Source organism: Caretta caretta, chromosome 6, assembly GCF_965140235.1.
Source record: "Caretta caretta isolate rCarCar2 chromosome 6, rCarCar1.hap1, whole genome shotgun sequence".
NCBI classification, from domain to species: Eukaryota; Metazoa; Chordata; order Testudines; family Cheloniidae; genus Caretta; species Caretta caretta.
The window spans coordinates 73,266,632-73,280,780 of NC_134211.1; the positions used below are offsets into that span (position 1 = coordinate 73,266,632).

General features: G+C 41.5%; 1 protein-coding gene across 4 annotated transcripts in view; it reads left to right on the forward strand.

Moving 5' to 3' along the window:
• Positions 1-13,244, forward strand: part of KATNBL1 (katanin regulatory subunit B1 like 1) — a 55,987-nt gene extending 42,743 nt beyond the window's left edge. For all 4 annotated transcript variants that reach the window (XM_048854649.2, XM_048854650.2, XM_048854648.2 and 1 more), the window contains 6 exons: positions 757-875; positions 1,096-1,146; positions 1,240-1,329; positions 2,078-2,167; positions 7,896-7,989; positions 10,107-13,244. In XM_048854649.2, the coding sequence (XP_048710606.1) occupies positions 757-875; positions 1,096-1,146; positions 1,240-1,329; positions 2,078-2,167; positions 7,896-7,989; positions 10,107-10,139 (477 nt within the window). In that variant the 3' untranslated portion in view covers positions 10,140-13,244. The remainder of the gene's footprint in view (positions 1-756; positions 876-1,095; positions 1,147-1,239; positions 1,330-2,077; positions 2,168-7,895; positions 7,990-10,106) is intronic.
• Positions 13,245-14,149: the final 905 nt, after the last annotated feature.

The window sequence follows — 14,149 nt, forward strand, 5'->3', positions numbered from 1 at the left end:
ATTGGCTCAGAAGGCCAGATAATATGTATGCCATAATAAATTTTAATGAGTGACCTGAAAGAAAACCATAATTAAAATCACTTAAATGCTGAATGCTGTCCTTTTATATTTGTGTAGATTCTCTGCACTACTTCCTAGGTGACCATGTATTGAGAGATGTGGGTGACGTAATGCTGTAAACATCTTCCAAAGTGTTTCTCTGTTGTTAGTCAAAGATGTGTTGTAACTAGGTACATAAAAGAATGTATAGGTTTAAATTACTGTATAGGGACAAGATTTTCTGTAATGAGTTCTTAAATAGGCTCCTAAATCCTTGTTTAGACACCTAAATAAGTACAATGACATTTTTTCAAAATTGCTGGACATCAAGCAGGTCCCATGGAAATCTGAGAGATTTGCAGGTGCTTGACACCTCTGAATGTCAGGTCACTTACTTAGATACCTAACTTTAGGAACATTTTTTAAATGATGGACCAGAGTAATAAATCTATTTGTGTTGCATTTTTTTTTATTAAAGGGACACTTATGAGCTGTTATTGGTTTAAAAAAAATAATAATACTTAGTGTTTTGGACCTCTGCATTTGAAGATTACTTGATTTACCTGTATTACAAAAATTTAAAATTCCTTCTATACAAATAAGATTTGTCACCATTTGGCTAGAAAAACTATGTCAGTGTAATTATATTGCAGGAATTCATTGTGCAATAACTAACCAATATTTAAGTTTGAAAACCTTTTTGTTTCTTAAATACAGGTTTCCCAGGACCATGATACTATGGCACAAGTTCTTTTTAGTAGAAATCTGAGACTGAATGTAGCTTTAACCTTCTGGAGAAGGAGAAGTATAAGTGAACTCATAGCCTATTTAGTGAGGTAAACTGAGTGGTCTGTTTTTTAAGTTTTTATTTTTTAAATTCTTCTCCAATGCAGTAGCCATCCCAAGCCTGCTGCAGCACTGTAAACTTTATTTAACTTGAAACAACTTGTAACTTAGCTACAATTCCTGATGTTTTTTTAAAATTAATCCTAGTGGAATTACACAGTATAAGATAATCAACTAGTAATCTAACCTATTTTTCCTTAATGTCTCTAGGATACAGGATCTTGGAGTAGTGGTAGATTGCCTTCCGGTACTTACTAGCAGGTAAAAAAAAAAAAAAAATCAGGAGGAGGGAGTTTGAACAAGGTTCAAATGAATTGATCCAAGTTCATGTACTTTAACATTACTTTATTTTAGTTTACAGGAAGAAAAACCATATATTTCAGTTGGCTGCTGTGTAGATCTATTTCCTTTAGTAAAATCACTGCTTAAAAGCAAATATGAAGAGTAAGTATCAAAATGAATCACAATATTAATATTTTATATCAGAACCTTCAGAATGGTTCAAAAGAATCATTCCCCACCAGACTCTTGGTCATGAACTCCTCCTCCAATCCAAAGTGAATAAAGTAGTCTTCATGGGCGCTGATACACTTTTCTTCCCTTCAACTCCCCCACAGAAGTATCTCTGCATAGTAGTGGATCCTCCTGCTGTTCACTTCCCCACTGCTTCCATGCAGGAAGCACTCTGCAAGGATTACTCTTCTGGTGTAAATCCCTATCCCCGTTTCCTCCAGGCCCAGTCCCCAAGTGGTGCAAAAAGCGCAGGTTTTTTTGTTTTTGTTTGTTTGTTTTTAGCCAAGGGTTCTCCACAGCTGCAGAGGAGGAAGCTGTCTTTGCCCTTGTTTCAAAATGTATTCACAAACACTAAAATCTTGTAGACCCAGCACCAAAGTCTTGATTCCAAGTTATGAGACTCCCTGACGGAACATTCTGATGCAGAACATCTTAACATCCTTTATTATGTGAGGTTGCCTCATCATTTCAAAGTAGAAAATACATAAAGGAATTAAAATGTGAAATGTTTTTCCTTCATGATTTTTCCAATTGCGTTGTCACCTTCTGAGCTTTATAATCTTTTAGTTAACCCTCAAGTAAAAGGGAGTCTGTTTACCTCTCCTTTCAGTTGGTGGATATGGTGTCCATCTGCACCAAAGGGAGGGTAGGTACATAATATCTAAATATGTTATTACAGGTATGTGATAGTTGGTCTAAACTGGCTCCTAGCTGTCATTAAGAGATGGTGGTCAGAACTGTCTGCACACATGGAAAAAGTAAAAGATGGGTGAGTATGATATCATGGTATTGTCACTCATTACTGTAGTAGTGTAGTTATTCAAAAGCTGCATTAAATTTATTCAGACTGTTTTGTCCTATCATCACAAGGCTCAGATATGTGTTCTCCCAAAATGAAAAAGCTTCAGGCAACATATAATAACGTGAAAGTAAAAACTTCACTTCTTCAAGTGATGGTCTCTACATGTATTCCACATGTGGGTATGCGTGCACACCATGCGCCTCTGTCCGGAAGCTTTCTCCAAGCAGTGTCCACTGACCCACACATGTGCGATACGTCTCCTCATGCTCCTGACAGAGGAGGGTATATGTGGCAGTGCAGGCCGACACCACTCCAGTTCGTTCTTATTGCCACATTATCTGAGTCGAAACCCGTATTCGTCCTTCACTCTTATCCAGATAAGAGAGTTGCCTTTCACTGTTGTAAATAGTTTTATACTTACAATAGTTAATATAGTTATTTATGGTTGTATGACTCAACCCCTTGCCACCCAGAGACTATGCCGAGGATCTCAGGCTTCAAGAACTGCATCTCCTGCCCTTGTTCCTTTTTCATCAGTGATGAGCATCAACAGTGCCTATACTGTCCGGGAGAAACACTTTGCCAAGATGTGTGCAACGTCTATAAGCCCTTCCTGTCCAGAACTTAAGAGGCCTTTGATCTCCGGCTTGGCAAGTTCCTACTGGAACAGGCAATGAGGCCACAGATGCACTCAGATCCTGGCCAAGGAGACCCTCCAGTCCAGCAGCCTCCACATGCCTGAATGCAGAATTACCAACTCTGATGAGCAAGGACAAGTCCCACCACACGAGCAAGAAACACCCTCATGGGCACAACAGCAGATCCTCACAGCAGACAGCTCATAAGAGATGCATTCCCTCCCTGAGCTGTGCAAGGTCAGGTGAGATGTCACAAGCAGATCCTGCGGAACCAATGCCAAAGACCGCCCCCAACCCGGCCGGAGGGTAAGACTAAGAAGAAGTAGGATCTCTCAGGACCGCCAGTGGCCTCAGTACCAGGACACTTAGCGTGCCCATCTATTACTGCAGCTCTGGATACTCCATCAGTGCCACTTTGCCACCACCTGCATAGGACTATGGAGCCGGATTCCCTCTGGAGTCTCCATGGGCACTATGCAGACTCAGACATTCTTATCTCCAGAGGCGGTGATCCTGCCATACTTGCAGTCCTCACTCCTCTCGAGCCCATCCATTCTCCAGGACATCCCCACACCAGAGGACAAACTGCTGCTCCTGCTGCAGGAAAGGCCCCTTCCATGTTCATTGGACTGGGACCTTCCAGTACCAATGGTCCTGCCGTTTCCACTGGAACTGTCATCTGACTCTGAGGAATTCCAGGACTTAACTCAGCTAGTTTCGCCTTTGCCTCACAGGAGCCTAAACAGGCAGCTGAAGCAACCCTACCCACCTGGCTAGGACCCCTGAGGGAAGCCTGGTATTGCTTCCCCATGGACCCACCCAGACCAATGGACCACGCGTTCTGGCCCTACTGGAAACGCTGGGACCAGTACTACATATTCCCAGCACCATTTCAAGGTTCTTATCGTGCCTCTCACACACATCAGCCTGCTCCGTCAGTTTATGAGGAGGAAGACGTGGAACCAGTGCCACTGGTTCCAACTGGAGCCACCTCATCATTAGCCGAGGCAATCATCCATTTGCCGCTCTCTCCGCCAGATGATCAGCAGTACCATGAACATCTGCAGCGGGTGGCTACCAACTTGCAGATTCTGCTGGAGGAAGTCCAGGATCCTCAACAACATCTCCTGGACATCCTCCAGCCACTGGAACTCTCCAGAGTGGCCCTCCCTATAAACAAGGCCATCCTGGAACCAGACAGTGTGACACACTCCAGCATCACGTGCCTCCACCCCCGAGGGATGCTACTTTGGGCCGGCTAAAGGCCCTTTCATCGGTGGGTCTGCAATTCTGCATAGTGAACTACCAATCTGTGCTAGCTAAGTACAACTTCAACACGTATGGCAGGCTGGCAGAGTTTAGGGACGAGCTCCCTGTGTAGGATCAGGCCCAGTTCCAGGCCCTAGTGGATGTGGGGAGGCAGGTGGCAAAGGACACCCTCCAGGCAGTAGTGGATGCCAGCCAACACTGCTTCCCGTTCCTTAGCCACCAGACTAGTGCTGCGCAGGGATCCGTGGCTTCAGTCTCCGATGCTAACCACCTGATTGCCAGTCATCTTCAGCAGCCATCTTCCCTTTTTTGCCCACAGTTGGGGCAAAATCACCACAGACAGTTGGGTACTGGAGATCATCCATCACAGATGCTCCATCGAGTTTCTTTCATTCCCACCTGACCCCCTTCAAGGGATCCTTCCCATCAGTTGATTCTTCAGCAGGAAACATAGTGAGATAGAGGGTGTCCCACTTCAATACCAGGAAAGGTGATTCTATGCACCATACTTCTTCCTTCTGAAAAAAAGCAGAGGGTGGATACCAATCCTATCAGCTAACTACATTAATCAGAAAGCTGAAATTCCGCATGGTTACATTGTCATTGATAATCTCCTCCCTCCAAGAGGGAGCTTGGTTCACAGCTCTCTACATGAAAGATGCACGCTTCCATATAGACATCCACCTGTCTCACAGGAAATTTCTTCGTTTCATAGGGGGACATCAACACTATCAATTTCGCATCCTTCCCTTTGGAATAGTGACAGCACCATGCGTCTTTTCGAAGGTATTTGCGCTCAGAGCGGCCCGGATGAGATGCTGTTCCCTTACCTGGACAATTAACTCCTTGTGGGACATTTTTGACAACAATTTTTCTCCACTATCCAATCTCTTAGAAGACTCTTGGCCTCCCTAGGGATCTATGTGAATGAAGACAAGTCCGTTTTACCACCCATGCGGACAATAAATTTTATTGGAGACTGGACTTAGTTGCTGCATAGGCCTTCGTCCTGGCAATGATGAGCACCCTGATTGCCTACATTTGCAGCAAACCCCACACAATAGTCAGCTAATGCTTCTCTCTCGGGGCACATGGCAGCCTGCACCCATGACGCCTCTTGCAAGACTCCACCTGTAGTGCCTACAGACCTGGCTCCACCTGACCTACAAGCTGACCAGGGACCACATCGACTCCAGAGTCGCTGTTCCGTTGGATGTTCTGACCTCTCTTGTTTGGTGGTCCAATCCATCAAGGTCATGATCAGGATCCCCTTCAAGCCTCCCACTCCGAAGGCCACCATCATGATGCCCACCTGGACCACTGCATGGTGCAGGGCACGTGGACACTGAGGGAAGCTAGGTTACTCAGGGCAGTCCGTCTCTCCTGCAAAGCCTTCCTTTTCCTCATATATGATCTCCACATACAAATCCTTTCAGACAACATTGCCATGGTGGTCTGCATGAATAAGCAGGGGGCAGGAGGAGACCAGATCTCGTTCCCTCTGCTCAGAGTCGATCAGACTGTGTAATTGGTGCATCAGAAATTAGATTACCATACAGGCTCTGTATCTTCCAGGCACCCAGAATTCCTTGGCAGAAGCACTGAGCAGGACTCTCCACAATGGGAACTACACTGACCACCCTCTTCACATGGTGGGGTATTCCCACCTAGGACCTCTGTGTCATATGTGAATCAGAAGCTCCCTATGTATTCCTTAAGGGGCACCATGGGAAGAGACTCTCCGGGAGCAGGAGAGCATCCCCTTGAGATGGGCGACCTTCAGTATGCCTTCCCTCATTCCCCTGTTGCCTCAAGTTCTCAGGAAGGTGTGTGGGGACAGAGCCACATCATCCTCCTAACTCTCTACTGTCCCTGACAGTTCTGGTTCACAGACTTCCTGAAGCTCTCTACCCAACTATTGGTCAGGCTCCGGTTGTTACTGGATCTTCTCACACAAGACCAGGGCAGACTCAAACATTCTCAGAGTCTGGTGTTTGGATGGGCATCTGACATAGACTGTGCGTGTTCTGCCCAGATCCAGCAGATCCTTAACCAGAGCAGAAAATAATCCACCAGAACATGGTATCAGGCAAAGTGGCATCACTTTCTGGAGTGAGCCTACTGCCACCACCATTCCCCAGACATGGTGACCATCTTTGTCACCCTAGATTACCTCCTTTCCCTGAAAACATTGGGCTTAGCTCTCAGCGTGATCCAGGTGCACCTGGAAGCACCTAGCACCATCCTCTCTCCCCTTCCCCCCAGTGGACAGATCTCCATCTTTACGCACCCTACAATGGTACTATTCATGAAAGGCCTGCTCAAAATCTTTCCACTGGTTCCAGTGAGGTGTGGATTTGGCAACCTTAACCTCATCCTGTCAGCCTTCACAAGACCACCTTTCAAACCTTTGGCAACCTGTACCATGACCCACCTCTCCATGAAAGTGGCATTCCTGGCTGGTTGCTATCACTTCAGACAGAAGGGTCAGTGAACTAGCAGCCATGATGGCAGACCCTTCCTAAATGGTCTTCCACAAATGAAAACTTTCATTGAGACTACACCCCAAAGTTCTCCCCAAGGTTGTGTCAGAATTCCATCTCAACCAGTTTATTCACTTATCTGTGTTCTACCCAAACCACACGCCTTCCCACAGACAAGAGATTATACTCCCTCGATGTCAGGCGGGCCCTGGTATTCTACCTACAAAGAACTAAACCCTTTCAAAAGTAACCAAGACTCTTTGTGGCTATGGCAGTAAGATCAAGGGGCCAAGCCATATACTCACAGAGAGAGGATCTCTCAGTGGGTCTCAGGCTGCATACTGATATGCTACAAAATATCAACCCCCTCCCACCCTCCGAGGGTGTTACAGCTCATACTGTATAGGCACAGGCCACTTCCTTGGCTTCGTTAGCTGTTGTTCCATGGCAAGATATCTGCAAAGCCACAAGTGGTGTTCCGTACACGTTTACAACACACTATGCCCTGGATCATGAGATGAGCTATATTGCAAATGGCTTTAGCATCAGCCTTCTCGCACTCAACACCATCCTGATCAGTGCTCGCAGGTCACCCACGTAGGGACCATCACTCAAAGAGAAGGAGGTTACTTCTTGTAAGTAGAAATTCTTTGTGATGTGTGGTCACTATCTGTATTCCACTACCTGCCTCCTTCCCTTCTGCTTCGGACTCGAATACACTGTGGTAAAAGGAGGAACTGGAGTGGCATCAACCCGCGGTGCCCCTTATGTCCTCAGTCAGGAACGCGAGGAGACATACGGCTTATGTGCGGGTCAACGGACACTGCTTGGAGAAAACTTCCGGACTCAGGCGCATGGCGTGCATGCACACCCACATGTGGAATGCAGATAGGGACCATACATCTTGAACGTCCAATTACAGTAAGTAACCTCCTCTTATGTGTTTTGTGACTCTTACTGCTGCACAATATTGCATGATCTAATTACTTTGTCTGACTTTTTTAAAAATAAGTTGATTTATTTTTGTGAAGCAAACAGTGTTCTTCAAAACTTTCATTTTTAAAGGTTCTCAGTGATTTTATATTGGAGTCTTAATAAATGCAAAACTCATACATGAAAGTAATACAAAAACTGGTGAACTTCACTTTAAACAATAAGTCCAGAAGTCTACACTCTGTCTTGATCTTGCCACTAATGTGATGTAGAATAACGTTCTCTAATACATATCTACCGTAAAACACTTGTTACCAGAGTGATATTCAGATAAATAAAAAGTGCACTTGTGACTGTTTGTTTCTCTTCCAGAAATATTCAGATTTTAAAACAACAATTAAGTGGATTGTGGGAACAAGAAAATCATCTAACTCTGGTTCCAGGATATACTGGTAATATAGCTAAGGTAATTTGTTTCCAGTGATGTTCAGTAATCAGTGTAACACTGAATATCCATCTAACTTGACATCAAATATGTATGCATCCCACAAGTGTTACAGGATGTAGAATCTTCAAAATATTTTTCATTTAATGTTCATATAAATCAGAAAAGTTTGGTTGGAGAAATCTCAAATGTCTGCTTTACAGTTTCATCTATTAGCAGTGACATGGGGATCTAGTTTGACTTTCCCATAAACATTTTATTTAAAAAAAACAAAAACAAAAACACATTCCTCCCAATTGGGGAGAGAAAGATATGTTAGGTTGTTTTTTTTATCTGATACTAGTAAGGCACTTGGATATTAGTATAAAAACCTAGATAAGTAGGTAGAATATGAAAGGAGAGAGGTGCTTCTTTAAATATTGACATACCAATATATGTGTACTGCAGGATCGAGAATCTTAAATACCTGCTGCATCTTTAGGTTTAAGTGTTGGGTGGCTGGGCAAAGAGAGAGGGTAACAAGCTTGATAGTTAAAATGTTTCAGGGCTGAGGAAAGAAGCCCACAGCTTTCTAAAGCATGCTAAATGTCTGCCTTCCCCTGCTGCTTGTTCATTGCAACTCTTCACCCTCGTGCAGTGACAGGCCCACTGAGGGGACAGGTGCCTGAGCACCCAATTCTGCAGGCGCTGCTCTTTGCACTCAGAGCTGTAGGACCATGTATTCCTCACACAAACCAATTTGGGATCAACAGGGCTGCACTTAGCCAGAGCCCTCTTCCCAGGAAAGGTCTGACATGGATCAAGTATGGGAAAGGAGGGAGGGTAGGCATTGGCTCAGCTGCATGCTTTGAGCAGTGGAGTGAAAGAGGGGTTCCTGAGTCCAAGAAAGAGAGTAAGAGGACAAACCTGGGAGGGGAGGAAGTTTGCACTGACTAATATTTAGAAATGCATAGCTGTGAGCTTTTCATATAGTACTTACACTACCCACCAAACAGCTTTTCACTAGCTGCTTGTTCATTGGAGGGGAAAAAATGGAGATGCAGTGACTAGTATTTACAAAAGACTATGCATTGTATTGTGAGGTAACAGTGTTGGTGTTTGCTTGTAGTCAGGACCCTTTGTAGAATTCATCTCTGTCATAAAATTGTGTTCCCGTATCTCAGCTTTTTTTTAAAAAAAAAAAACTTAATGTTTCCAAAATTACCTTGGCTACCATAAAGGATCAGAGTGTAAGTCAGTTCAGTGTTGTCTTCATGAGTCTGCAGATACCCCTAAAGCTATTACGTTAGGCTATGACCTACCTCATTTATCTCAGTTGGAACTTTGTGAAGTCTACAATTCCATGATTAGGGAATTTGCCGTTTTGCTGCATCCAGACTCCTGATATCTTTTGTTTTCCTGCCCTGTTGGGACCTGTCTGTAGCTGCACTCCAGCTGTCCCCACAAAGAGTGCATGCTCCCTGCAATGTTCCATGTAGCCGGGCAGCAGGGGGTCAAGGAGGCAGAACTGGAGTCCAGATTGCAGCCATGGAGTCGTAGGAGGCAAAAAAAATTTAAGCTGGTCAACTGAGCTACCTGAAGACCAGCTCAGCAACCAAAGTCCAGAGATGAGCTATTGAAGCTGGCTACAAACACGTCCCCTTTCTGTGCCATGTGCGGGGAGAAGGAAGTTCTTAGCCCACCTGTACAACACTGAGGAGCAGACACCCAGAGAGCGGAGCTAGGATGCCTGGAGAGCATAGCAGAAGAAGAAAAATATTGTTGAAAATAGTCTAGTAATTTTACATCATGAGTATTTTCAGCTATGTGCCATAGATGTAAGTGTGCATGGGGGAGAAGGGAAATAGACCACATTGATGTTGCTGAGGAATTTGGTCCCAATGTGCTTTTCAGCAGACAGGGTCCTGCCTATACTTTACATAAACTGGAGCCTTACTTTTACTTGTTCTGTGTTTGTACAGCACCTTGTGCAAAGGGCTCCTGGTCCATGACTAGAGCTCTTAGGCACTACTGCAGTGCAAATTACAATATCTTCGTAGTATACTTTGAAATGATTACAATATGCATCCTACCTTATGCATTCTTTATTTCAGCATTGAATTAATGTGACTAACTTTTTTCTTCTTTCTCCTTTTCAGGATGTAGGTGCTTATCTATTACAGCTACACTGAGATGCTTGGAGAACTGGGGAGTGCATATTTGTCTAAATAATCTTTTTAAATATCCCTGGATTTATACACTATTTCCAAAATATATCTCTTCTAAGAACTGTTGGCAGAAGAGGAATGGACTTTCAAAAACTGTTTAATGAAACCACTAACAAAATCCTAACAATCTACTTCACATTGAAGTGGAAAAATGCCTAATAGGAGCAGCTTTTACTTCAATGAGGTGAAAGTGCACTATGAAAACTATATGCCTTTGCTGTATTTGGGATTTGTTCAGTTACTTGGTAAAGTCATTTTAAGTGCTGCTGTGTTTCACTGCAATATTGCATAAAGGAATATAAATTCTATCATCACGAAGACAAAACTGCAGAACCAGTTATAAGAAACCAACAAGACCAATCGCCACCATAAGAAGGTTTTAAACTGTTTCACAAGAAAAGTTAAAATGTGCAGCTATCTTCCAGTTACGTTGAAAAACTTTGAAATGTTTTAGTATCTTGTTTTAATCAAACTATTAAAGATGGTTTTTGTTTGCACTATTAAGAAACTGTATACAGCAAGATGCCTTAATTACTGATGTTCGAAAAAGCCAATTTATTAAGATACAAAATATATCGATTAGAATCAACAAATCAAGACATGATGAAAAACTGCTCTAAAAATCAGGGGTTCACACTGTGTAAAACTCACTTGTGAAGCATTTGCACATTTTTTTTTTTTAAATCAAATCAATGTTTCCACTATATCTGTTCTTTGGAGAATCGTCAGATGCGTATGACATAATTAGCATATAAAAATACCTGAATTTGTTTGGATAAATGCTTATTACAAATGTCAACAGACTAGTGAATTTATACAGCTAACACTTTTTTTATTGTATGTGGATTTGTAATATATTAATCTTCAGTTCTATATCATTTAAACTACACAGATGAGTAAATGTATTAAATGTTTCTACTGTTTTTCCTTTTGAAGCTTAGATAATTTTACCTGTTTTTCTTTTTTCCTAGAACAACTTTTTCCACACTACTTTTTATTATGGATATTTATATCTACTGCTCTAGAAATGTTTACAGCCAGAATAGACCTGTATTTTTTCAGATCTAACAACTTATAGGCTACCTCCTCTAACAATATTTAACACATGGCTTTTACAAAATTAGTTGTTAAAAGTCTGTTTTTTTTCCTGATTAATTAAGATAAATTCAAGCTACCTTAAATCTAAATGGATCCATATGGAACAAATTCAGTAGCACAGTTTACAGCTATATTTTGTCTTACTGATTGTGATATTTTCGTTTAACCACTATAACTTAACAGCTATGGAAAATCTTAGGGGTTTTAGACTGGCAACTTTCTCTTCTATTTTGAAACGAGTGACCATGCTTGTCCAAATGAAATTCTATGAAGTGCCAACTGTGCACTTAAAACAGAAGCTGAAATGTAGATCTATAGCATGTACCCAGCCAATGACTACATTGTTTTTGAATTAAAAATATTATGGAAGTTGTCTTCATGCTTAAATCAGCAATTATAATTACTGTAGTAGCTTAATAGGTGTGCTTTTGCAACTCTGCACAGAAGGGTCTATTGCCAGTCTTTTTTCTTCCCCTACATGGATAGGGGCCCCTCTGCTTTGCAAATAAAACAACTAGAGTATAAATTTTCACTGTGGGAAGCGTAAGGCTCTAGAGTATTACTTCACTTTGAGATTAATCTGCATGATCATAATCACTAACTTTCGAGGGCTAAGTAGAAAAGTGTCTTCTCAATCTGATGTTTATCTTTGTATAGGTAAATACCCTTTAACCCGCCAAAGACTCTGAACATCTCAACAACACGATCATCCTAAGGAACAAGAGATTTAGAGCAGCTCCCAAACTTGACATTGCTCTAGGACAACTTCAGATATAATTGTGGAAGTTGCATTTACCTGTTGACATCATCCAATGATCTTTTTCTTATGAGATGTTATTTCTAAAGTAGACCTTAGTTGGATTTTCTTCACTAATAAGCTTTTGTAATTTATTCAGATTACTGTAACTAATAGAATTAAAAAGTTAATTTGAACCAAAGTTCTCCTTTCACTAGAAGAATTGAGTGCCATCTATAGAAGTTTATCAAGAAATGTAATTCATGCTCATGTAATTTTGAAACCAAATTTCCTGCTAAAACTAGTCACTTTTCAGTGCGTTAACCGGTGGTATAGAGCGAATTCTTAGAGACACTGTAAAGTAAAGATGTTCTCACGCCCCTTACTGCTCCTCTATTATGCATAAAGATGATCTTGAAATTCCTTTCTTTTGATTTTTGTTTTGACGTGCAATTGTGAGAGTTTTTGAATCACTCTGCAAGGTTAGTGAGCTCTAAAAGAGATTAAAACTGTCAGGTTTTCTCCTAGATTTGGTGGCAAGAAAGAAAATCAACCTCAATAAATGGAAGCCTTTCAGAGGGTGACTACAATAATTACTATAAGTAAAATGCACATCTTTTAGTCAGTATCCAGCTTGACTATAGTAACAAAGGCATTGGTTCCAAATGAATGTTGCAGATGGTCATTAGTCTCACCAGATTAGTTAAGAGGACAGTGGTTGTCTCTTGTATCCCTTGTGCCAGCAGTAAAGATAAGACTTGTCTGGAGAACCAACTTAGGCAAATGATTTGTAAACGATGTATGTCTTTCCACAATAAGTTCTGTTTCTGTGGCATTTATAAGAGTACAGTATTAAAAATGCAGTGTCTTTCACATCCCTGCCTTATCTGAATGAGAGCATATCTTAATTTGTGACTGGTAGGGAGCTACTGGACTGTGAAATGAACAAAATTCTTGGTCAGTGGTATCAACAGAATTCTAACCAAAGCTTCATTTATCAATCCAGCAAAATAAATAAATATATATAGACTGCTTTACTAGTTAAATGTGTTTTAAAAAAAAAAAAAAGTGGGGGAGGGGCAGCTTAGTTGGAAGTGTCTGGTGCCTACTATTTGCTTTTCACAACTGGCTGGGAATGGGTTGTGCTATAATGGAATGTACTGTGTCTAATGTCAAGTCAAAAAAGTGATACAATGAGTAAAGATGTCAGAATCTGTATAAACTTATAAAATCCTTGTGTAGTGACTGTCTTAATTTATCTGTTCAAGAGTCATTACTGGACCAATGAATAATTCAGTGAGAAAAGAAACTTCCCCCCACTCTCTCTTGCCCGCAGTTGATACTTATTGGTCAACTGGAAGACTCATTATTGTGCCATTTCTTTCCCCTGACATCTTTTTACTCATAGTAGTTACTCAAGGTGAACTGCAGCTGGTAAAAAGAAATAGTGAGCTTTTGTCCTTTCACTTCTTTAATGTTTTAGGCCTTCATACACTTGCTTTACATACAAGATTCACTGAGGAGAAAACTTTGCAAGTGCTGGATTAAAGTTTTGGAGTTCATGTGACAAAAGCATGTATCTACTTGAGGATTAAGGCTCTCACACAGATATGTTTCTTTATATTACATCCCTTGATATGAAATTAATGAGGTCTGAAAAATGAGACTTCACATTGGAGAATGTTCTTTCACTCCAACGTTCACAGAAAGGGCTTGAGGCTATCTTACTAAGAGTTTTGACATGAATTGCAAAACAGCTTGCTTGTTCCCTAAACTGAAGATGGAGAAGCCCTCAGGCAAACTTTGAACTGTGCAAAAGCAACTTCTCAAAGAACCACTTTAAACTGTTGGTATATGAATTCATGTCTAAGTTCTACTAATACTTTGCTGACGACTGAACTTGGAAAAAGCCAAAGTGGACACAAAAGAGTGCTTTACTGATGCTGTATAACTCATTTTGAAGGAGCTAAGTGAACATACCTTTTCCTAAATAGCAATTAAAATAGTAACCATCTAGAAGTGGAAAACCCTTAACTCAAAGGGTAGATTCTGTAGCTTACGTCTTCCTAATATCATAGATAAAATATTTTTCCTGTGGTTTTGGTATCCCAAAACATAACAGACTGATTTCTCCAGGAGT